At 30.9% G+C, this 24,121-nt stretch overlaps 2 protein-coding genes across 3 annotated transcripts; one reads left to right on the top strand and one right to left on the bottom strand.

Annotated features, from left to right (window-relative positions):
• Positions 1 to 2,476: 2,476 nt before the first annotated feature.
• Positions 2,477 to 6,708, top strand: LOC146945299 (uncharacterized). Of its 2 annotated transcripts, none has more exons than XM_085743672.1 (6): positions 2,477 to 2,587; positions 3,353 to 3,485; positions 3,586 to 3,644; positions 3,743 to 5,497; positions 5,741 to 5,864; positions 5,956 to 6,708. In XM_085743672.1, the coding sequence occupies exons 2-6, from the start codon at positions 3,377 to 3,379 to the stop codon at positions 6,618 to 6,620; spliced, it is 2,712 nt and encodes a 903-aa protein (XP_085599798.1). In that variant the 5' UTR covers positions 2,477 to 2,587; positions 3,353 to 3,376; the 3' UTR covers positions 6,621 to 6,708. The 2 variants fall into 2 exon arrangements, with proteins under 2 accessions (XP_085599798.1, XP_085599799.1); XM_085743673.1 differs by lacking the exon at positions 2,477 to 2,587 and adding an exon at positions 2,757 to 3,240.
• Positions 6,709 to 17,713: 11,005 nt separating this feature from the next.
• On the bottom strand, positions 17,714 to 21,185 carry LOC146945298 (uncharacterized). The gene is made up of 3 exons (XM_085748836.1): positions 21,000 to 21,185; positions 20,774 to 20,903; positions 17,714 to 18,641 (listed from the first exon to the last, which is right to left on the bottom strand). The coding sequence occupies exons 1-3, from the start codon at positions 21,130 to 21,132 to the stop codon at positions 17,906 to 17,908; spliced, it is 999 nt and encodes a 332-aa protein (XP_085604962.1). The 5' UTR covers positions 21,133 to 21,185; the 3' UTR covers positions 17,714 to 17,905.
• Positions 21,186 to 24,121: the final 2,936 nt, after the last annotated feature.

Here is a 24,121-nt window from a genome sequence, read left to right as displayed (position 1 = left end):
TTTTCTAAAGAAGAAACCTTAATAATCAAAGTGTATTGTTTCTTAGCATCACCCTCTATAATTTTCTTTGCCTTCTTCTTTGCACTCCAAGCTGTATGAAAAGAGATCCCAACAGAGTACTGGTTCCTCATGTCTTTCCCTTCACCACTTGACATCATTTCAGAGTCTGACTCATCAGGGTCATTTGAATATATATCATCACTTTTATACTCTCTTTCCCACTCAAGATCATCAACATCTTCTTCTTTATCACCCTTTGGTTTTATTTATTGGATTTTGCAACTTTCTTTTCTGTAGGTTTAAATGAACTACCATTATCCCCATCTTCAACCATCTACATATTTTCATTCATATCCATAGGAGTTGTATCATATGGTTCAAACCCATCATCAAGGTCCAATGCTCTTTCATCCTCACTGTCATAAAAGTATACACCATCTGCCTCATCTTCACTGCTCCCTGAACTCTCATTATCAGTTTTTTGTACAACATCATCCTCTTCAGAACACATCAACACTCCTTTTCCTTTGTTATCACCCTTTTACTTCTCAAGTCCTTTTCCATTGACCTCAACTTGAGAACTTTGTCCCACTTCACTACCAGTAACACAGTTTGGAATGTCAACCAACCCACTAATTTCATCTACATCTTGTTCAATAAAAATGTTAACTGCCTTATTTCCCTTCAAAACATATTCTTTAATCTCACTAACATCCTCATCTACCTTAATAACCCTAAAGTTTACATCATAATGAGGCATCCACCGCAACCTATACCCCTTTTTAACTTTGCGATCCTCTTCTACAATTCCACATATTTCAAAAAAACTTCACTTATCAGGGTCTAAACCTTCAAACTTTTTTACCTCCCCTTATGTATAACTTATCAACCAGTCTGTAGTAAAACTAGTTCCACAATGAAAATCAGCAGAAATAGTATCCATAACTGGACAAAAATAACGCATCAACATTTCATTCAGAGAATGGACAATAAAAATGCAGAAATCTAACAGGGTTTCGAAAACAAACAATAAAAATGCATAAATCTAAAACAAACACCGATACATCATTCACAAATAGGTTTTTAACATAAATCTAACACGGGTTCAACATATTTATGGTTTTTATTTCAAATTTTAACAGAAATCTAACAAAGTTTATTCACAAACATACCTGCGAAAACAAGCTCAATCAGACACGAACAAGGTCCAACTCCAACGATTCTCGTACTCGTTTCCACCCTAACTTGTCCTAAATCGTCGATTATGCGTTCTCGTACTCGTTCAAAAACCACGAAATCGTCTTCTCAAAACTTCGTTTTCTCCTTAGAACTTTGTTTGTGTTAACTTGGTTGAATTGGATTTCTAATTTGGAACCCTAATTTTAGAGATTTCCCCTAGATTCATGTTTCAGAAAGAAAATTGAGGGAAGTTAAAAGCAAGGAGCAGTTTGGTCTTTTTACGCGTCTCGAGAATCATTAAGGGCAAAATTGGAACTTCATGTCTGAAAAGCTGAGTCAGCGAGGTGGTTACCAGTCAGCTGGTGTCATGTAGGTGCCACGTAAGTAATCACTTGCCAATTTCAAGTAATTAATAATTGCAGAGAAATTTTGATAGGATTATTAAGTGAGGAATGCTAGGGACAGTTGCTCATGCACTCTCTCTTGGACGCTCCCACTATCATTGGTCCACGTCCCTTTTATTTAAAATTCTTAAAACAGGCAACCAATTCCATTTAAAAATCAAAAGCCTCGTCTGTTCATTTACAAAACAAAATAAAAAAACTTTATTTATTTTTATAAAAATGAGGAAATCAAGTACTCATTTATCGTTCCAGATTCATCGCAAAACCTCCTTCATCATCATAACTGACTGAAATTCAACTGAGCCTTATTTGCAGGGACTATAAATATATTTAAGCCTAAAGATTAAAAACATATTTAATCTTTTAAATATATTTATTTTTATGTTGAGAAATTATGATTATTATCAAACGTCTCTAAGCTGTACTCGTGAGCTTAACTCAGTTGATATAGACAATGTATAATATATTCCGGGGTTCAAATCGCGACCAAAAAAAAAAAAAACGGTCTCTAAGCTAGTGACCATATTGAAGCTTATTTAAAAGATGAAGTATTTCAAAGGACAAGCCACGTTTCATCCAACAATTTGTTGAAAGCTCCCCAAAATACAAGGAAAGAGGTGACGTTAAGAAGCTCCCTTGGTCCACTTTTTTCCCCGTTTGGAATTTGAATTTCTATCCCTCTCTAGAGAGACGTTGTAAACTCTACCTAATTTTATAATCCAAACAATCTTATAGCATTTCAAATAAAAGCATTTTTTAAACTTTTTCAATTATTTCTTCATTCTATATTTCTTTGTCTCCATTTATTAATGTTTCAAACGGTGCCTTTTTCTCTCTCTAAATTTTCATTTTTCTCTTCAAATTGGAACGTAAATTCCTTAACTTAAGTTTTTGTCTTGAAAAGAAAAAAGAACAAAAAGAAAAAAACATGTTCTTTTGTTCTTCTTCTTCTCTTTCACTCTACTCAAATTCATATAGCTGCTGACCCATCTCATTCTTTCAACGTAAGTTCTCAATCTAATGCTAAAGTTTTCATCTTTTCTTAATTTCCTTTAATGGGTTCTTTCCTTTTGGTTCTTCCTTTTCAGATTTCGTTTTCAATTTTTCACTTTATTGGTGCCACATTGTTATCATTTGTGTTATTTTTAGTCTTTTGATTCGGTTGAAATTTCTGTGTTTTTTGTTGGTTCAGAAGTAATGATCGTGTATAAGCATAATTTGTTGCCTTTGTTTGAATTTTGAAGAATCAACATTGTATTTTACTCATTAGGATCAGTAATTATATAGTACTATATGTTTGATTTCAGCTTAAATTTATATTATGGATCTTTAGATTTGTGTACATGATTAGTGAATTAGAGGCTTTGAGAATTTGCCATTGATTTGGAATGTATATGGTTGGTATTAAGTTGAATTACATTAGTAAAAATATGAGATTGTATTTACTAGGTATATTTGAGTTTGACTATGTTATCTGATTCATTCTCTCAAAGGAGATTTTTTGATATGAAGTGGATTTTAAGGTGGATCTTAGGTTTGGTTTAGAGATGTTGAAATTTTGGCGTAGATTGCATCAATTTATGGACACCTTGGTTAATTATGATTATTCCGTTACCCTTTGATTTGATATTGCTATATTAATTTTCTAAAATTTCAGGTAGGTTTTTTGAGTAGTTCTATGATTTCTTTACCAGTTATTAAATTTCAAATGAGCTATAATTCTTGCTAGACTAACAATGTTAATGTTTCTTTCTTGATTCATCTTTAAGGTTTGCTGAGTTCTGCTTTTGAAGATGGGAGTTGAAAAAGAAGGGACTAAAAATGGAGGAAGTTTTTTCCACTTGTTTGATTGGACCTCGAAATCGCGTAAGAAATTATTTGCATCAAAGTCAGATTTACCAGGTACAGGCAATTTTGTGTTTATATCCCTTGTCAATTGTATTTTTATTGTTCAGTTAATTTCATCTTTTGTTATTGGTAAATTTTTCTTCGTCATATGCAGAGTCTTTGAAACAGGAAAGAAAATCCAACCACAATGTGGCAATGAGACATCCCTATCTGGTAGCAATATCAATCACTATATCTTCAATTTTACCTGTTACTTGTACATAATTTTTTGTTATGAAATTAGCTAATTATTACATGTTTAATTCTTCCAGGTCGATGAAGACGAAAATGGTGTTGGGGAATATGTTAGAGGAAGCTGTGATCATAGTTATGCTTCATCTGTTACAAGTGATGACACATGTGGAACAAGAGCTCCTAATGTAGTTGCAAGGCTTATGGGATTAGATTCTTTGCCTCCTTCCGGTTTCTCGGATCCCTACTCGACGCCATTTTTTGATACACGATCCCTTCAAGATTCTCAGTTTCTATATTCTGGAAAGTTGGTTGAAAAAGTTGAGGGATCTTCTAGCAATTTCATGGAGTCAAAGCCTCAAAAGGTTATTACTAGACCAATTGAAAAGTTTCAAAGAGAAGTATTGCCTCCAAAATCGGCAAGATCAATTCCTGTTACACACCATAAACTTTTGTCCCCTATTAAGAATCCCGGTTTTGTTCCATCCAACAATCCTGCTTATATAATGGAGGCTGCCGCAAGAATTCTTGAACCTGGGTCCTCCCAAGCAAAGGCTAAAGCGCATTTGGCATCATCGACGGTCTCACTAAGGGTCAAAGATCTTAGAGAGAAGGTGGACTCTTCGCAGAAAGGACCTCTTATTGCGACATCTTCAGTAGCTTTTAGGACTCGGGAGCTAAAAGAAAAAAGAGAAATTTCTCAAAGAAGAAGCAAGGTCTCATCAGAATCTACTCAAAGGTCAGCCGAGTCGAATGCTGTGAAGTGTTTACAGGGACAATCTTTGAACAAAAGCTGGAATGGAGCACCGGAAACATCTGTTAAGTCTCCTACACACGCAGAAGAAGATTCTTCTTTGAATAATAAAGGGAAGTCTGTTTCACTTGCAATCCAAGCAAAAGTGAATGTTCAAAGAAGGGAAGGTTTGAGTTCGACCGGTGGCAGAAATTTGATGGGCCAAAAAGAGCATCTCGACATGAAATCCAATCAGCCACCTAAGACAAATGCTCAGAAAAATTTGCATAGGAAATCTTCTGGCCAGAATTCTTCTAATGTTCTCAGGCAGAATAATCTGAAACAGAACCATTCAATTGATAATAATGACAGATCAGTGCCATCTAAGCCATTGGTTTCCAACTCGCAAGGTAGAAAAGTTACTACTGGAGATTCCTCTTATGGACGGCATAGAAGTTCTAGTGGTAAATCCATTGCAAAATCTAAAGTCGGATCGAAAAAGTCAGCCGTGGAGGTAACCGATAGCGAAAATGAAATTCTATACACCAGGACAAATAATTTTCCTAGAAAGAAAAGGTCTACAGACAAGGACTGGAACGATAGAGTTGTCGATAATTTGTTCATTGACAAAACTCAGAAGCCAGTGAAGTCAAATGTAGCAAGTAATAAACAATATGGTGGGACTGACGAAGTGAAAAAGAAAGACATGGATGTAGTTTCCTTCACATTCACTACACCATTAACAAGGAGCAGCAATCCTGGTTCTGTGACACCTCGACAAGGTGGAAAGAATACTAATGATCTTTCGTTGGATCAACGCATTAAAAGAGTGTTGCTTGATACAGACAATACAAGGTCTCCAATAGGATACAATGTAATTGGCGGCGATGCCTTAGGTATCCTTTTAGAACAAAAGTTGAGGGAATTGACAAGTGGAGTTGAAACCTCTTCCAATGATGTTTCTAAAGTTAACCTCAATCTAGGATTGCAACAGAAGAAAGATCAAGATATGTCGTTTACGGACAGTTTAAACAGTAGCTGTGGTTCTAACATATCATCCTTGACCAATCTTCCAGAATCATCATTGAAACATAAATCATGGGTACGTCACAATCTCACCATATTTAAGTGATTATTATCTCTTAAGCATGTCAATATGAGTAGTATAATGTCATCAGTTTAATGGCTAAAACCATAAACAAAAAGTTAGGCCTGCTAAATTTATACTTTTTGATGGCATTGAAAATACCAAAAATTATTGAATAATCACTCTTTTATTAATTGGTGGCATTTTCGCTATGCTTTTCTTCCATTAAGTAAGTCATTAACTCAAAGATGTTTGCAGGGTGATGAGATGGAACCACTGTCATTCAATTGCCGACAACCAAGTCCAATCTCAGTTCTTGAGCCTTCGTTTTCGGTTGAAAGCTGTGAATCCTCGATGAGCGCGGATGTTATCAGTACAGAAGGTAAGTCATGCTTAAAAAGTTACTGTAGTTTGGTAGTTATTTAATTTAATGACACATGAGTGGTAATTTTTTTACTGTATATATTTTTCAGGAAGCAAGATGTTTTCATCTATTCAATCTCAAGAAATCCATGGATTTAATTTTTCAAGGAAGTTCTATCCTGAATCTGATGCAGAGTTATCCGACTCAGCTTCTTCAACATCAACTAGGACTATGATAAAGAAGCAGACAGGTACATTTTCTATGATGAAGTTTGGTAGATCATCGACTACATGGGAGCTAGACTATGTGAAAGAGATACTGTGCAATGTTGAGTTAATGTATATGGATTTTTCCCTCGGCCGATCTCGTGAGGTTGTAAACTCTCATCTGTTCAACCAGTTGGAAAGCCGAAAGGGAGGTTTCAAGAGCGACGATGAATCGAGGTTAGAAAGGAAAGTTATATTTGATTGTGTGAGTGAATGTATGGATTTGAGATGTAGAAGTTATGTTGGTGGAGGATACAAAATGTGGACAAAAGGGTTTGAAATGGTGAAAAGAAAAGATTGGTTGGCAAAAGATGTGTACAAGGAAATTTTGGGTTTGAAAGGGATGAGAGATTCAATGGTTGATGAGCTTGTGGATAAGGATATGAGTAGCCAATATGGAAAGTGGTTGGATTATGAGGTTGATGCTTATGAATTTGGAGAAGAAGTTGTTGATCAAATATTTAATTCTTTGGTTGATGATGTTGTCTATGAAATGTTGCAATTTTAAACACTTTGATGATTGATTTTGAAGCTGTTTGATTGAAATGTTCAAATCATTATTGTCCTATTGTTATTCATTCATAGAAGTTGGATTATCAGGTCTCTATAAGTATATAGTTTTTTGTTCAATGTAGATCATGTTTAAAAATTTTGCTGCTTCTGGTGGGGTGTAGTACTTAAATAAGAATTGATGTCAAGAAATTGAATTAATTGATTCTATTATTGATGGCATATTGTTTTAAAAATTGTATTATAAATTTTATAGTTGTTGTACAAAATTAAATGTAAAATTATGCTAAATAAATTTTGAAAATTCGAATGTAATGACTGGGCCTGATTTGAGAATGTAAATTTTATGGTAGGAGTAGATAGGATTCGGGGTAAATTAGAAGTTAGATACACAAGTTCTTGAAGGTGTAACCCAGACTTGAAGGTGTAACCGGGTAGATAGTAGTAAGGGGATTGACTTGAAGGTGTCCAAGTTTCCAACCATGTTGCTAATATTTCTTTCATGTTTTTTCTACATCGCCCTTGATAAATTGAGGGTAATCTATCGCTATCAAAGAAAAATCTCATTTTCTTCATCTTTATTTTTACAATCAGTTACTATTTTCATCTCAATAGCATTAAATTTCTTCATCATCTTCATTTACTATTTGATCTGCATTTCATTCGTTCTAGAATTGAATCCTACTTGTGGTAATATTAGTCTCACCTTCTAACAATATATTAACAACTACGATTTAAGAATTAAACAATTAATCTTTTAAATTTACGAAACAATAATTTTGTTCCTTAGATTAAAAAACGTCAAACAATTTATTCTCTTCATCAAAATGTGTCATTAGAAAACATTTATTAAAAGCAATAATACACACACACAGAGACACACACACACACACACAAGACAATAAGACAAACATATACTGATATTTACAATTGAGGAACTACATTTTAAAATTTGACTAAAATAAATCAATACCGTGTGCTTTGCGAAAATATTTTAATTTCTTAAAAAAATTTGTGCAAGTTTTACTAGTTAATAAAGAGATAATAGCTTTTTAAATTGAATCATTGTGATTGTAAGAAGATAAAATGTTAGTTTGAAATTTCAGGAAAAAGTGAAAATAACTATTTTGATATTCTTATTGTTTTTTTTGTTGTCCAGGGATAAAACCCCGGACCTTGCATATTTTATGCATTGTACATACCAACTGAGCTATGATCACGATGACATATTCTTATTGTTTCAACAAATGCAAGAAAATTGTTTACCCGAAAAATCTCTTTACTTTTTGTTAATAACAATTAAAACTAGGTGAAAATCTTTCATGAACACAACCCCAAATTAATTTGATTTGGGCACACACCCACAAATAAAAAAAATTAAACGAGAATGGATTTGAATGATATGACTATATAATGTTTCTTTAAATTATTTACATTTTGTGTGTGTGAGACCAAATAAATTTGATTTGAGTTTGTGTCTATGGAAGAATTACTCTTAAAACTAATGCAAATTTTATAAAATAAAAATATAAAATATTTTCATAAATAAATTATTTAACTCATATGTAATGTCACTGTAAAGGTTATTTACATATGAATGATAACCATAAGATCATATAAACAGTTTGACTTTTACAATAACAATATAAAACTCTTTTAAAAAGACAATGTATTAAAATTAAAGTTTAGATTATGTAAGGAGCCGATTTTAAAAAAGTCGCCATGTAAAAATAGAGACCTTCAAAATAACTGTTTTGTTCCAAATTATTTTTGAATTTTCTTGTCTAGTAATTGGTTCTGCCACAATAATTAATTTCAGATTTTCCTAATGTCCTCACACCCCACCCCTCCCCTCCATTAACAAAAAAAAAAAAAAAAATTAAACAAAGATTCATGAGGTGAAATGATACTTGAGACAACCTTAAAGAAGAAAAGGGAAAGTTGCAATTGACTTGTAGTAAGATGTTTGTACCAGTTTTTAACAAATTAAACTTTTATCCCTTTCAAAATTATATATAATCCTATATGCCCACCACTTATGTTTATACCAATTTGTATTAGCGAAGAAAAAAAAAATTTGTGGTTCACACTTTATTAAAAAAATATGGTTATTAATAATCTTCACCCCTCCAAGTGGGACGATATTAGCAATTATCCATTATATTCTTCCTCTTCAATGTTGTTTTAATCAGTCAAAATTTGATTGAACTTTAAAATTCCAGCATAAGTAGTAAGATAAAAACTCAATCCAAAGACAGCCAACAGAAAAACACATCAAGAACCTCCAAACCAATCCTCATTTGCACCAAACCCCCACAAATCAAAATACCTAATATTTTTTGTTTTTGCTTTTTATTTTTTTATTTTTTTGGTTTTTGGATTGTTGTATTAAATTTGAAGATCCAACAATGTTTTGAGTCGGATTCATAATCTAAAGGGAGAGAAGAAGATTGCAATTTTTGATAATGGTTCTTCACAAAACATTTCGTTGAAATAAAATGGGCTTGACAAATTTTTTTTTTTCTTCTGGGTTTGAGCATTTGGGGGTTTATGGGTTTAATGATTTTTCGGGTTCTAATAGTTGGAGGCATAGATTTTGGATGTTTTGAAAGGGAAAAAAAAATCTAGATTTCTTTTTTGACTTTATGGATTTCAATGATGGAGGCTAATGAACATGATGAAGACTGTGAACTATTTGAATAGCCTATTATTTTTACTAAATATTGATTAAAGACCACATGCAAAACATATCTCTATCTTGAGGAAGGGTGGGTGGGAGTATAAATATAAAATTATGTAATACTACACTGACATATTCTTAAATAAGTATAAGTATATATAGATTGATAATGTACTTGTACAGAGTACCCAGTCTTGGATGCAAGTCATTCAGTTTTTTTTAATTAATGATATATCGATGGTAAATTTGAGTTTTCCAATCATGAGAAAATTAACAAACCTTCCCACCATAAATGTCACCCTAAACTCAATAATTTCATGCCTTTTCTGATCCTATTTTTAATTTTTACCCGTAAAGGATTTTAAGTTATCTATCTTCAAACATCAATAAGATTACCAACACACGTTGGCTCAGTTGGTAAGGAACGGGTCACTTCTTTGCAGAAGGTTGTGTGTTCGATTCCCTCTGCCGATGTGAGGGCAGTGTTGGTGGGTGATCTGTAAGTACCTCTATAAGTGTCCTTTGGGCCCGGAGGCGTGCCCTGACCCTGGTGGTGACCGGAGCCGAACCCACCTAAACTTTCTATAACAAAAAAAAAAAAACTTCAATAAGATTCATAAGTTTCTCAACTTTTACTTTTCTGATCCCACTTTATCTCATGCCATTAGATAAAGTAAACGCATACACACGGACACACGAAAGTAAATTGATCAGTCCAATCATTAATCAAATCCAAAATATATATTTTCTCTCATGCTACTAAATACACTATCATAGAAAACCGATCAGTAAATAAACACATACACATGGACACAGTAAAGTAAACAGTCAAATATATTATACATCATCAATCAAATCCAAAATTCTCTCATGCAACTAGATAGTAGATACAAACTGATTATTCCAATATAAAGAATGCAAAACAGTTAGGAGGAAACAATAAGAGCTTTACCAAATTGTACTTCCACTCACTATATCTAAATGGTTGAAAGCATTGTGATCATAGTCATTGTTAATGTTCCAAAGATTATATCACTATATTTCTCTTTAAACTCCTCAGACTTCGTTGAGTTGGGAGTCAATGTTATTCACCCTAGTAGAGAGTTCAATCATTCCCTTTTGATCACCACCTTGAGAATAAAGTACTGACCCCTGCAATATAGATTTTCAAATCATGTAACATCGAGAATAAAGTACTGACCAACCACCAACATCCCTGAATCAAGAAGATCAAACATTGCTGATAAGAGACCGCACAAGATTTTTCAAACCTCAATAACTTTGAGATACACCGTTGTGTTAAGGCACCAATGCACAATGTTGTAGTCAATACCGTTTTTTATCTAAATGTTCAGATTTGATGGAAAAAGAGTAACAACTAAGTTTTTTTCCTGACTCATTCATCTCTCTATATTGTTTTTGTGGTTATATTGGTTTTTTTTTTATCTCGTGACCTACTGCCACCACCATATTCTTCCAACATCTTCATTTAATCCAATCACTCTCAAAGATTCGTAACATCACCGGTTGATTTAAAACAATCTAACAATGATTTGTTAATTAAATTTATGAAATTTCCATCTTCATAGTTTCAATAAGGATGAAAATGAAAGGAATATTCTTCAGATCTAAAAGAAAACGTAGAAAACCTCTTTGTATTTCACACATGCCCGCCCACCCCCCACTCCCTCCCCCAACTCTCTCTCACTCACTATTATCTGCGGTTGTTGTGTTTTTCTTCTTTCGATTTTAAAGAAGAAAGAACAATAAATAGTTAAGGGTATATTGTTTGGTTTGATCTATAATTTCATATGAAATACATGACAATAATAATGTTACAAATTTTATGCGATTATTTTACAAAAAATAGTTATTTTATAGATCATAGATGGATATACATAAACGTAATAGAGGGTTAGAACTTACAAACATTTTTTTACTTCTAACATATATAATATTGATTAATCACTTGACATGAATGACTCCAAGAGTCATATTTAATACATAACGAATTAGGAAAAATGAATTGTTTAAAATGTTGTCTCATGTTTATGAATTTGGTTGGTTCTCTTGGTTATTCAAATGCATGACTCCAAAAATCATATTTAATACATGAAACATTAGGGAGAATGAATTCCTTTTTTTTTTTTAGAGGTAGGGAGAATGGATTTTATAAGTAAAATATTGGTGGTCTCATGCATGTAAGTTTGTTGGTTCTATTGGTTATTCAAATGCATGACTTCAAGATTCATATTTAATATGATAAAAATGAAGAAAAATAAATTGTGTATGATATATCTAATATTAAAAATTATATTTTTTTAATTTTAGATTAATGATATATTATTTGTGTTTTCTTCCTTTAATTGAAATTTGTGACACTTAAATTTATTAACTCATAATCTACAATTAGGACAAACATATAATATTTACAATTGAAGAACAAAATTTAGAAAATTGAATAAAATAACTAAAGCACAATTGATTCTGTAAAAATATTTCTATTTTTATTTTTTAAAATTGGTGTAAGTTTTACTTGTTAACAAAAAAAAATCATAAAAAAACAAAAAGAAATTTTAAATTGAGTTATTGCGAGAGATGATCAGATTCGAGACAAACCTCAAGTTCAACGAGCGTTAATAAAGTTATTTATAGATCACCCACTAAAGAGGTACTCAAGCTGACAACAGTTGAACTCACAACCTTACATATGAGTCAACTCATTACCAACTAAGTCAATATTTACCGAATCATTATGATGGATAGAAGATAAATAAATACTACTAGCTATAGTTAGAGATAATGTTTTTTGGGAAATAATAAAAATAACTACTTTGATATTTTTAATATCTTCAGAGATGTAAGATAGATGTTTAGTTCAAGAATCTCTTTTGAATGGTTTGATTGGGATTGGTCGTGTATGTAAAATTGTTTTGGACTGTTTTGATTGGTCGTGTGTGCAAAATTATTTTGGACCGTCAATCCACCACCATTAAACTCTATTTTTTAATGAGATTAAATATTATGTTAACTAACTTTTTTTACCTTATGTTAAATTAGAAAATATATCGGACCTTTATCCTTTAAACATATTTTGATTTTGATGATAAATATCTTTTTGAGGGGCTCGTATTTTGATGATCAAAATTAATTGTGAACAAAAATACATGTAGTAGAATATGAAAAAAAAAAAAAAAAATTTGAGTTGCCAGCATAGTTTGTTGAGCGCCATACTTTGTAATCTGGAGACTTGGATTTGAACTCTACGACATATATTTTGATATATTCTTTGTTTTTTTTTTTTTTTTTGTTATCAAGAATTTGTATATTCTTTTCATACCGCAACTCAACAAAAGTACAGATATAAGACTTGGGAAAAAAATTGTGAAAATATGAAAGTAACACCGCAAAAGTGAACTCTGATTCAGAAGTAAAAGGAAAAACATTTGATATGATTTCTATTGAAATTTCAAAAGATGAGATTTCTTGCATCGAATCTATGGCTTTACCCGATTGGGTTGGCATACACTGTGTGGATTGACTGGGTTAAGGTTTATGTCCTCAGTTCTCTTTTTTGTATTCATATTTTTTTTAATAATATATATGAGCACCTGACGTAAACTAGAATCTGCAAGACATTCCAACTTTTGGATTGTTTTCTATTCCTTTTTATGTGATTGGACTCTTGCCTTATAAAAAAAATAAAAAAAATCTACGGCTTTACAAAATGTCTAGAATGTTTTTTTCTCTTTTCCGGATTTTTCACTCACTCTTACACAATTATGGGACAATAAGGGCGAAAACGTTTATTTTTTATCCAATTAATATAAATTTGAATATTTTTACTTGATTTTGATACAGTATTAGCGGTCGATCCATTCGTCGAAATTAAACCTTAACAACTTTTGGCCGATGTTTACTTAGCTTCTCATATTTTTTGTAGCCTAGTTCGCGTCTGTAGCACGTTCACATGTTTGCGCCCGTGATTAGTAAATTTTTGGGTTAATATGTGTTTACCCCCCTGTAATTTGGGCGAGTTCCGGTTTTCCCCCTGTAATAAATTTTGTTAAAATTCAGCCCCTGTAATTTGAAGATTCCGTCGAAAACCCCCCTGGTCAAACCTGGCACACGCCAGGTGCTGATGTGGTGTGCCACGTCACCTTTTTCTGATGACGTGGCACGCTGACTGTATAATTATTTTATTTTTATTTTTTTATATTGTACACGTGGCATTTTTTATTTTTTTATTAAAAAATAATTTTTTTAATTAAAAAAATATTATTTTTAATTAAAAAAATATTATTTTTTAAAAAAAATTTAAATTTTTTTTTTAAAAAAACGAAAAAAATTCTTAAAAAATAAAAAAATGAAAAAAAATTCTGAAAAAATAAAAAAAATACCGAAAAAATTAATAAAAATGAATACAAAAATCTGGTAAATTTTAAAAATAAAAAATAAAATCTGGAAAAATTAAAAAAATGAAAACATTCGGGAAAAAAATAATAAATTTCGAAAAATTCATATTTCCAGATTTTTTTCAATACCGGAAAAATGAAAAAAATTCTTTTTTTTACGGAAAGTACTTGTCTTTCAACCGTATAACATGATTTATATACCGGAGTCAATCAATATACATTGTATCCTGTTATTAGGACATGATTTTTATAAATATGATTAATCTTGAAAATTTTGAAAATGATCAATCTTGAAATTTTTTAAAAAAGATTAATTAGCTCTTTGGGACTGGTTGTTTCTTTTCAAAAATGTCCTCAATTTTCAATACAAATAAAACATGTAACACATCGTAAATATTAAAAAAAATTCCAGATTGTTTTTATTTTTCGAAAAAGAAGTTTTTCAAATTTTCTCAACAAAAAAAATCTTGAAAATATTTTTATTTTTAAAAATCTGTGTACAAATTTATTTAAAAATTTAGGAAAATTCAGATTTTTTTTTCAATTTTTTTTTACGATGTGTTACAAATTTGAGAATATTTTCTAATATTTAAAAATTGAGGATAAAAACAATCTGGAAATTATTTGTATTGAAAATTGAGGACATTTTTGAAAAGTACTTTCTAAAAAAAAAGAATTTTTTTCATTTTTCCGGTATTGAAAAAAATATGGAAATATGAATTTTTCGAAATTTATTAATTTTTTCCCTAATGTTTTCATTTTTTTTAATTTTTCCAGATTTTATTTTTTATTTTTAAAATTTACCAGATTTTTGTATTCATTTTTATTAATTTTTTCGGTATTTTTTTTATTTTTTTCATTTTTTTTATTTTTTAAGAATTTTTTTCATTTTTTTAAAAAAAAATTAAATTAAAAATAATATTTTTTTAATTAAAAAAATTATTTTTTAATAAAAAAATAAAAAATGCCACGTGTACAATATAAAAAAATAAAAAATAAAATAATTATACAGTCAACGTGCCACGTCATCAGAAAAAGGTGACGTGGCACGCCACATCAGCACCTGGCGTGTGCCAGGTTTGACCAGGGGGGTTTTCGACGGAATCTTCAAATTACAGGGGCTGAATTTTAACAAAATTTATTACAGGGGGGAAAACCGGAACTCGCCCAAATTACAGGGGGGTAAACACATATTAACCCTAAATTTTTTGTTAGGATAAATTAGGGCTCATCCAATTAGGTCTGATTTATATTTTTGTACCTTTGTTTGGGTTATACCTGATCAAGTCTAATGTCCTCTCAGTCTTTATATCTTTTTTTTTATTAAATTTAATCTTCTTTTTTTGATTTTTTTTTTTGAGGTAATTTAAGAAGATAAATTTAGAATAGATGAATTTGAGGGAGGGAAGGAGTGGGGTATACATGTAGGAGTGACAAGTAGATTATTCAGAGAGCAAATTGCACTCACCTCCCCTAATATTTTATTATAAGACACCCACACCCGTTTTAGTTTGGAAAAAATATCCACCTCGCTTATTTGTTCCATAAGTAATGTATTTTTCCTTAACACTAACATCAATTATTTCACCGTTCACAACAAAATCTCTCCTCCATATTCATTTAGAAATTTAGAGGTTCTCTTGCACACCAGTTCAATAATAACGTGTTAAATCTACAGAATGGATGTGACCAGTAAGTTGGTAGTTGTACATAAGGCTGCAATGAACTGAACCAACTCGAAAATAGTTCGAGACTCGATTCGATAGTTGAACTTGGTCCATGAACCAAATAAGTCGAACTTGAGTTGAAAATTAAGCTTGTTAAATAAATGAGTTGAACTTGAGTTGAGTATGATTCGACTCGTTTGGTTCATGAACCAGCTCGATATATATAAAATATTAGAGAGGAAGAGTATGTATATAAGAGAGGTGCATGATGAATACAATGTAAAACATGGTATGCGCTACAGTACTAAGTTATATTTTTGTTTTTTTTTAAGTCAAAGACATATTTTTGACATAAGAAAAAAAAAAGCTTTTGAAGTGTATAATTCGAGTAGACGAGTTGAATCTAACGAGTCGAACCGAGTTTTTCGCGAACTTTAAACGAGCCAAACTCGAGCTAAAAAAAAGTTCGTTTTAAACTCGAGTCGAGTTTCGAGCCGAATCAATTCTTATCGAGTCGAGTCGAACTCAGACAGGTTCGACTCGACTCGACTCATTTTTGGCCCTAGTTGTACATTAAATTTAAACGTGATTTTTGGGATGAAACAATGGGACACAAAATTGGAGATTGTTTTTTCAACAACACCATCCCCAATTCCAATTTGTTACGTTCTCATAATAATAATAATAACTTGATTTTGATACACAACACAAACACAAGTACACAGCCCCCAATTTGTTGTAATTAAGAGACCTAGAATTGAGAAAGGATAATTTAAAATTCATAAGAAAGTTGATGGAACGTGAGAGAAATGGTTAACAATGTTAATTTAAGGGAGGTGAGTGTTTTTCTCAAACTAAAAGAGTGAGAATGTCTTTTAATAAAACTTTATGGAAGGTAAGTGCTATTTGTTCTTATTCTGAAGGTGCAAAAAAAAAAAAAATTATTCGGAATAAAATTGCAAGATGCCAAATTGAGTTGTGAAGCCCGTATGTATTTTCTTCTTTTCTTTCTCTTTTACATTTTCATTTTGCACTAAGCAATGTTACTTGCTTCTCTCTCTCTCTCTCTCCACCCCCACCACCAACAACAAAAGCACGCACACTTCCTCTCTCTTTTACAGCAACATCAACAACCTTGTCTTCAAACTCAATCAAGCAATGTTACTTGCTTCTTTCTCAACTATCTCTAATATGCTTAAATTTTTTAAACCATCAAGCACCCTAAATTGGATGTTTAAATTGAATTCATATGTCCACATCACTCATTTTACAGTAATACTCCCTCCGATCACTATTATAACCAAAAGTTGACTTTTTAGGTTGATTAAACAAATAATGTATGTAGTCTATATATAGACTACATACATCATTTATTGAATGAATCTAAAAAGTGAACTTTTGCTTATAATAATGACCGGATGGAGTACTTAATAAGCACCAATTTTCTCCAATCCAGCACCTTAAAAGAAATTATTAAATAGGTCCCACAAATAATTGTATATCATTACATTTCAACAAAATTTATTTATTTTATTAAGATTTATTAAATGGGATCCATGAAAAATGAAGAGAGAGGGTGCTTCCATAGCCACCCTTCTCTATAGTCACCCATGTATTATACTCCACAATGGGATGCCTATTTAATGTGGTACTAAATAGGTGAAGCACCAACCATTGTAGATGATCTTACCACTTAAGCTAATTCATTGTTGGTTACCTTTTCATGTCTATTTAATTAATAACAAACAATTAATTTAGTCTCTAAATTATCACAATCTTTTCAATTTAGTCTTTAAACTATGTAAACATAACTAGTTCCTAAAATATATAAAATCAGTATGTTTAATCTCTATCATATAGATTGCATAGACTAAATTGATTGATTTTCATATGCTTTAATTGGATTGACGAATTTCACGAACTTTATGATCTTCTTATATAGTTTAGTAATCAAATTGAAAAGATATATTTATTTATTCATGTTAAGAGTCCCACATCGGATAACAGATGACTAACATTGTGTTTATAAGTGGGGGCAATCCTCATCTCACAAGCCGATTTTGTGAGATTGTGTTAGGCCCAACCACGATTTCTAAAAATTCAATTAATAATTTTTGGAGTTCTTTTATTCTTTTAGATAAAAGAAATGACAATAATCACTTGAAAACTTGCACAGTATACGAGGGATCCCGACTTCAAACCCAAACCACGACATCTAATCTAGCAACTTCGGCATTTGTCATTTCAATAATAAGACACTTTAAATTATCAACCATGAATCAGACTTTCTTATATAATAATCGGTAAATTTTACGTTGAAATTTGAATAGTTATGGATACCTTCAAGGTAAAATTTATTTAAACTTTAAATTATATTACAATAAATAATATAAAAATATGATATAACACTTAATCATAGATACATATCTTTCCAAGATGCAAGGAAATAAAATCATACTACAATACTACACATTCACACATACAGACAATTAAATTTCCAGCAATTCAAACAACTAATTAATTACTGATAAAAACCATTCATGATTTCACCAATGCCTGGACCCCACAAGCAAGTCTTCATTTGGTCTTCTTGACAAAAGTCCCAATCAGACAACTGATCATAATCTGTGGCAGAATTTACTGATGCATTAGAAATGTACCCTTCTCCACTCTCTCCATTATATGATGAGCCACAAATTTCACTTTTCATTTCCTTATTTGTTTCCATTATCTCCACATGCATCTTTCTAGAGTCACATTCATAATTACCCTTATCATCATTCTCATGCATTGTTACATAATTATAATTTCCTATCCCATTTAAAAACATGTTACGAAGTTTCATAATTTCATCATCTAGCCATTTATATGGTCCCAAACCCTCATCAATATTCAATTCATTTTTACTAGGGTATGATGCAACTGTATTATTTATGTTACCCTTCATTTCATAAATATTATTCTCACACGAAATATCTTCAACTCCTTGTACATTATAGTATTGTGAAGTTGTTTTTTCTTTAGGCATTGGTTCAAGGGAATTTTGAATCAAAGCCATGCTATTGTCTTCTTCTATACTTGGATTATTTATTTTCCCTTGATTAATTGTTTTGGACGTAGATGCCATGTCAAGAGGTGGTGGAGACTCGTTAATGGATCTCATGAAGCAGTAAATTTTCCTTCTCAAATGAGAGTTCCAATAGTTCTTTATCTCATTATCTGTTCGTCCTGGTAAATGTGATGCTATCACTGACCACCTATACAACCAAACAATTTCATAATTAATTAAGTTCACACTGAAAAAAGAAAAATAAAATTTGATCACTACAATTTTTACTGAGCAACAAAACATGTTTGGTTTGAATAGTGTTTTCAGATTTTAGCACATTTTCAACTACATAAGTTACATATTTGTTCATTTATCATACTTCCTCCAGAGTGAAATATCAACAAAAAAGAATTAAAAAAAAGTAAAATGTGTTTGCTTAAATTTTTATATCAAATGCATATGTTTTTATAATTATGTTTGCACCTATTTACTTATATTTCATTCTAGATGCGGTCTTTTTATAAGAGAAAAAACTATAAATAAAAGAAAGAAAATGATAATTTTTATCAAATTCAACACTATCAGGTATTGATTGTATCATATAAACAAAGTGGAAGATATTAATTGAGAATGATGCATGCAACATTAATTAAAAGATATAATTGAAAAAATAATTAATAATACAATGAAAATTTCTTCATTATAAGATATTTTGTTTTAAAAACTACTTTCTTATAATTAGTTTTTTTCTCATTGTGGAACATAGAGAGTACAAACTAGTTTTCCCTTTCTATTTTCTCTATACATTAATTTGTTTCTTCTTTTAGTTATTGCTATGATAACGATGCCATTTATTCAAACAAATTAATATATATGCCCCAATTTTTAAGCACATTTATTTTTTGGTATCCTAAAGTTTGGTCGGATATCAGTATCCTTTAAACAAGAAAACGTTTCACGGAAATAAAGTAGGTTTTGTTTAGTGTTAAGCCGTCAATTTTCATAGCAAGAGTTTTGGTAATCTGGATTCGGTCGTATGTAAAAAATTATAGTTTTCAGATAGAGTGTCCAAAGATCTATGGAGTACAAGATAGAAAAAAATATTTATAGATACACAGCTTATAAATACCCCATAGCTTGTCGCTTATGGGACCCTACTCGATTTGAAAATCAGTGTCCAAAGATATGGATTTATGCACGCAGAAGACATTTATGAGTGACCTCCGGAGGAAGGAAGACCGTGTGTTTATCCCAAACCCTAACCAAAGGAAGGAAGACCGGGTCTTCAAGTTGCTTTCCATCCATGATTACATTTTTATTGTTTTATATTTTGTCTTCCAAACAATGAGTAATTACAATGTTTGAGTCACTTTCTACACTAAATGTGAGAACATTTATTCTTGGTTACCATGCTATTGATGCTTTTCTTGAAGCGGAAGAGTAGGGGATTAAACCTCTCAGCAAGAGATTCAAATACCTTATAATTTTGATTAATTTATTATCAAAATTCAAACTTTAGTTTGTTATATTCTGAAATAGACTGGACACTATGATTGGTAAATGGTAACTAGATATATACTTCCGATCATATTTATAAACAAAAACAATATTTTTTGGATTCATTGAATACATAATGTATTTGGTCTATATATGGACCAAATATATTATGTATTCAATGAATATAAAAAGTATACTTTTGCTTATAAACGTGGTAAGAGGGAGTAAGTTATTTTCTCCCACATATTAAGTGTAGAGAAATGGGAAATCCTAAGTTCAAACTTATACTCCTAAATATCAACGTCTTTGCAGTTAACAACTGAATTGTATTTACGACAGTGCAATAAAAATACTTTATGATATAATTTTGATAATGAAAGTGTTTATAAGTGTCCTTAAGACATTGAATAGTGAATTAAAATAAATAATTTTTTAGTTATAACATTGTCAACACACAAAATCAATTTTCCATGTAAAAGGGGTTTCGATAGTACTATTTTCGTCTCACAATCATGGACACATTTAAACTTATCTCAAAATAGATGTCACTTTCAATTTATAATATAATATTAACACATTTATTTTTTTTTCCAATTGTACCATTTGATTATTGAACTATATCCGCTTTACTCTCAATTCAATATTGTTCACTTTCCATTTTTTTTTCCTTCATTTTATAGTTATGATAACCGTGAATTCTCCAATAACAAGATTAGTTTGTTAAAATTAGTATTATGTTCTTTTTTTTCAGTCTTTTTCTAATATATATGAAATGAATAACAAATGTCATGACATCCATTGTGTGAGAGGGGAGTAGAAATTAAGGGCAAAACAATGCAGCACCTATTTCCAAGAACAGCATGCAACTTGACAATGATTTCTTCCTCATGAGGGGATATGTTTCCTCTCTTCACATCTGCTCTCAAATAGTTGATCCATCTTAGTCTACAACTCTTCCCACACCTTAACAAACCTTCATATATCATAAATTAAAAATTTCAATATTATTAAACTAAAGAAAATTAATTAACACAAGAAAAAAATACACATACACACACATATAAATTACCTGCTTTCTTAGGCAAAAACCTCCAAGATCCTTCACCATTTTGTTTGATGTAATCAGTCAAGATCTGATCCTCTTCAGCAGTCCATCTTCCTTTCTTCAACCCAACCTTTTCACAACAAGGAGCTCTTCCCATTGGCTATACTAATGGCTTATTTTGGCTGAGCCCTAGTTTGCATGGAGAAATATGCTTGACACTGTAGCATATATATACAAGGTAAGTGGGAGCAATATTGAGGTGGACGTGTGAAACAAATAAGATGTTCTGGTAAATTATTTGTCAGTGAAAAAACCTGTATTTGCAGTTTAAAGTACATTATATGTTACTGCACTGCACTTACTAGCTCCACCTACATGTAGTCTAGGTGGCTTAGAGGATGGAGAAATATCTTACTATTAATTTGGGCTATGATTTACCAATACGTTCTTTTCTAGGGAATGATTTACCACTAGAAAATTGCCCTTCTCCCAACAAAAAACGCTCACTCCGATACAAACTGACCAAAATACCCTCCACGCGAATTTACTCACGCGGCTCAACATGACTTAAGTCACGTTCGCTATATTGGTACATCCACGTGAGTTAACTCACGTAGGTTATAATCCAGCGTGAGTTAACTCATGTAGGTTATAACCCTAGCGTGAGTTAACTTATGTAGGTTATAATCTTGCGTAAGTTAACTCATGTAGGTTATAACGTGAGTTAACTCACGTGGGGGAAATTTGAAAATTGTTGTTGACACATTAGCTTTGGCTAGGACACACATGTAAAAGACGTTTTTACCCCTTCGGTAGTTAACTGCCGAATTATAAAACCAGCTGCAGTTAACTACCGAGGAAAACTTCGGCAGTAAACTACCGAGGAAAATTGAAAACTTCGGCAGTTAACTGCCGAGGAAACCTCAAACCTGTTTTTTTTTTTGACAAAAACCATTAATTCTTTAAACCTAAATTTTCCTTAATTAAATTTAATTCTTTAATTATTTTATGGAATTAAACATAATTCTTTTTATGATTTCATTAATGTGATTTTGTTGCCATAATGAAGAAATATGGATTTTGTTGCCATTAAATACACGATTCTTTTTATAAAGTTGTTGATTTCATTCATATAATTTTGTTGCCATAAATAAAAAAATATGAGATCCTATAATTACTACATATTCAATCACGTTTCTTAATTAAAAAGAGGGTTTTTTTTTTAAGAATAGAAAAGTGGTTTTATTTGTACAAAAAAAAAGGTATTATTGATAGAATAATTACAAATATAATTATTTGAAAGAGAGATGAATAATATTTGAAATATTATAATTTGTCAACAACAAAAAAAATCTGAAATATTATAATTAATTACTAATAATTACAAATATAATTATTCTATCATTTGTAACGCTTTTGTTGTTCCATTTTTTTTATTGAATCATCATTTTAGGTCCATTAACTACTGATTGCAGATATTATTCATCTCTCGTATTTCTTCATTTATGGCAACAAAATCACATGAATGAAATCATAAAAAGAATTATGTTTAATTCCTTAAAAGGATTAAAGAATTAAATTTAATTAAGGAAAATTTAGGTTTAAAGAATAAAAAGAATTAATGGTTTTTGTCAAGAAAAAAAAAAACAGGTTTGAGGTTTCCTCGGCAGTTAACTGCCGAAGTTTTCAATTTTCCTCGGTAGTTTACTGCCGAAGTTTTCCTCGGTAGTTAACTGCAGCCGATTTTATAATTCGACAGTTAACTACCGAAGGGGTAAAAACGTCTTTTACATGTGTGTCCTAGCCAAAGCTAATGTGTCAACAGCAATTTCCGGGAAATTTTAGTCAGTTTGTATGAGTGTAAACGTTTTTTGTTGGGAGAAGAGCAATTTTCTTACCACTACTCATAAAAGTTACTCTCTTCCAACTTAAATATAACAAAAGTTAAAATGTATTTGATTAAAATTTAGATTAAATATATTTGAAATTTTGTTTATATTTGAAATTTTGTTTAATACTCTAACAAGGATTTTTGTCTCTTCTTAGAAATAGAAACTCGAGTATTAATTTTCTATAGACATGTGATTTTTTTATAAATAAATATTAAAATTTGTGATGGACCTAGCTCGAATCTTGCAAAATCAGTTTGTAAACTCTCTACCACTTATAAACATATGTTTATCATTTTTCTCATCTAATATGTGTGAGTTTTGACATATTTTGAAGACTTTGATCATATAATAAATCAAAATGTTAAATTTAGATGTCTAAAGCAAGAGACAGACAAGGACGCCAATAGCCAAACACAAAGGGTGATACAAATAGCCAGACATCCCTTGTAAACAAGGACACCAATGAACTCTATGTACAAAGTGTATACAATAACTATGCTGAGTATTTGGAATCAAAATGTTGATACATTTCTGGATAAAATAAACTTTTATGTGACTAATGGATAAGACAAACTTATTGATTTGGATATAAAAATTTAATTCGATTAAAAAAGAATAGAGAAAATTATTACTAACTCCTCTTCAATGCTGATTCTTCTACTTTTTCTACCCGAGAGTGAAAATGCAGTCAATGGATTGGATATACGTTACTTTCGTAGTTGGGCCATGACCTGTGTAAATGTCAGAGAAATAAATTGAGATTCATTTTCACAACAGACATTGAACCTACTGTCATTGATTTTTCTTTTTCACTAATATTAATTATTACTTGGACTTTTCAACGGGTTGAGTGTTAATTAATAATAACTGTTTAATTGTGCAGTAAGAAGTTGTCAAACAAAGGTTGTGGAGTAAGAAAATAAAACAAAAAAAATTAGAGAAAATATCGAAGAAAAAGACATACAGTTTCTTTTCTAAACATTAGAAAAAACAACTAAATTTCACTTATGTCCTTCCACTTATTTATAGATTTTACTTTAATCCATTAAGTTTTTTTTTGTTGTTAATTACTCCATCCGTAGAAAAATGTGAATATTTAGATACAAAATGTAAATTGCTGAAATTTAGAGGACTTTTAAAGACATTGGATTTCCCTAAAAAAAGACATTGGACGACATACTTTGATTTTGAGAGCTTAATTAAATCTGTTTTTGATTTAGGAGTAGACTTCAAAACGTAAATATCCAACCTTAT

The sequence above is a fragment of the Medicago sativa genome, chromosome 2 (assembly GCF_051527215.1).
Source record: "Medicago sativa cultivar Bolivia chromosome 2, Bolivia_mono, whole genome shotgun sequence".
Lineage (NCBI taxonomy): Eukaryota > Viridiplantae > Streptophyta > Magnoliopsida > Fabales > Fabaceae > Medicago > Medicago sativa.
Note: the sequence above shows the minus strand (reverse complement) of the source record. Positions and strands in the feature narration are given on the sequence as shown.

Bases quoted from the DNA above. Each gene is read 5' to 3' on its own strand.
- LOC146945299 (XM_085743672.1), top strand. From the start codon at position 3,377: ATGGGAGTTGAAAAAGAAGGGACTAAAAATGGAGGAAGTTTTTTCCAC. The intron at 5,498-5,740 runs GTACGTCACAAT...AGATGTTTGCAG, and splicing joins CATTGAAACATAAATCATGG to GGTGATGAGATGGAACCACT. The intron at 5,865-5,955 runs GTAAGTCATGCT...TATATTTTTCAG, and splicing joins GGATGTTATCAGTACAGAAG to GAAGCAAGATGTTTTCATCT.
- LOC146945298 (XM_085748836.1), bottom strand. From the start codon at position 21,132: ATGGGAAGAGCTCCTTGTTGTGAAAAGGTTGGGTTGAAGAAAGGAAGA. The intron at 20,904-20,999 runs GTAATTTATATG...TGATATATGAAG, and splicing joins GTTTTTGCCTAAGAAAGCAG to GTTTGTTAAGGTGTGGGAAG. The intron at 18,642-20,773 runs GTGCTGCATTGT...TTGGTTGTATAG, and splicing joins CATGCTGTTCTTGGAAATAG to GTGGTCAGTGATAGCATCAC.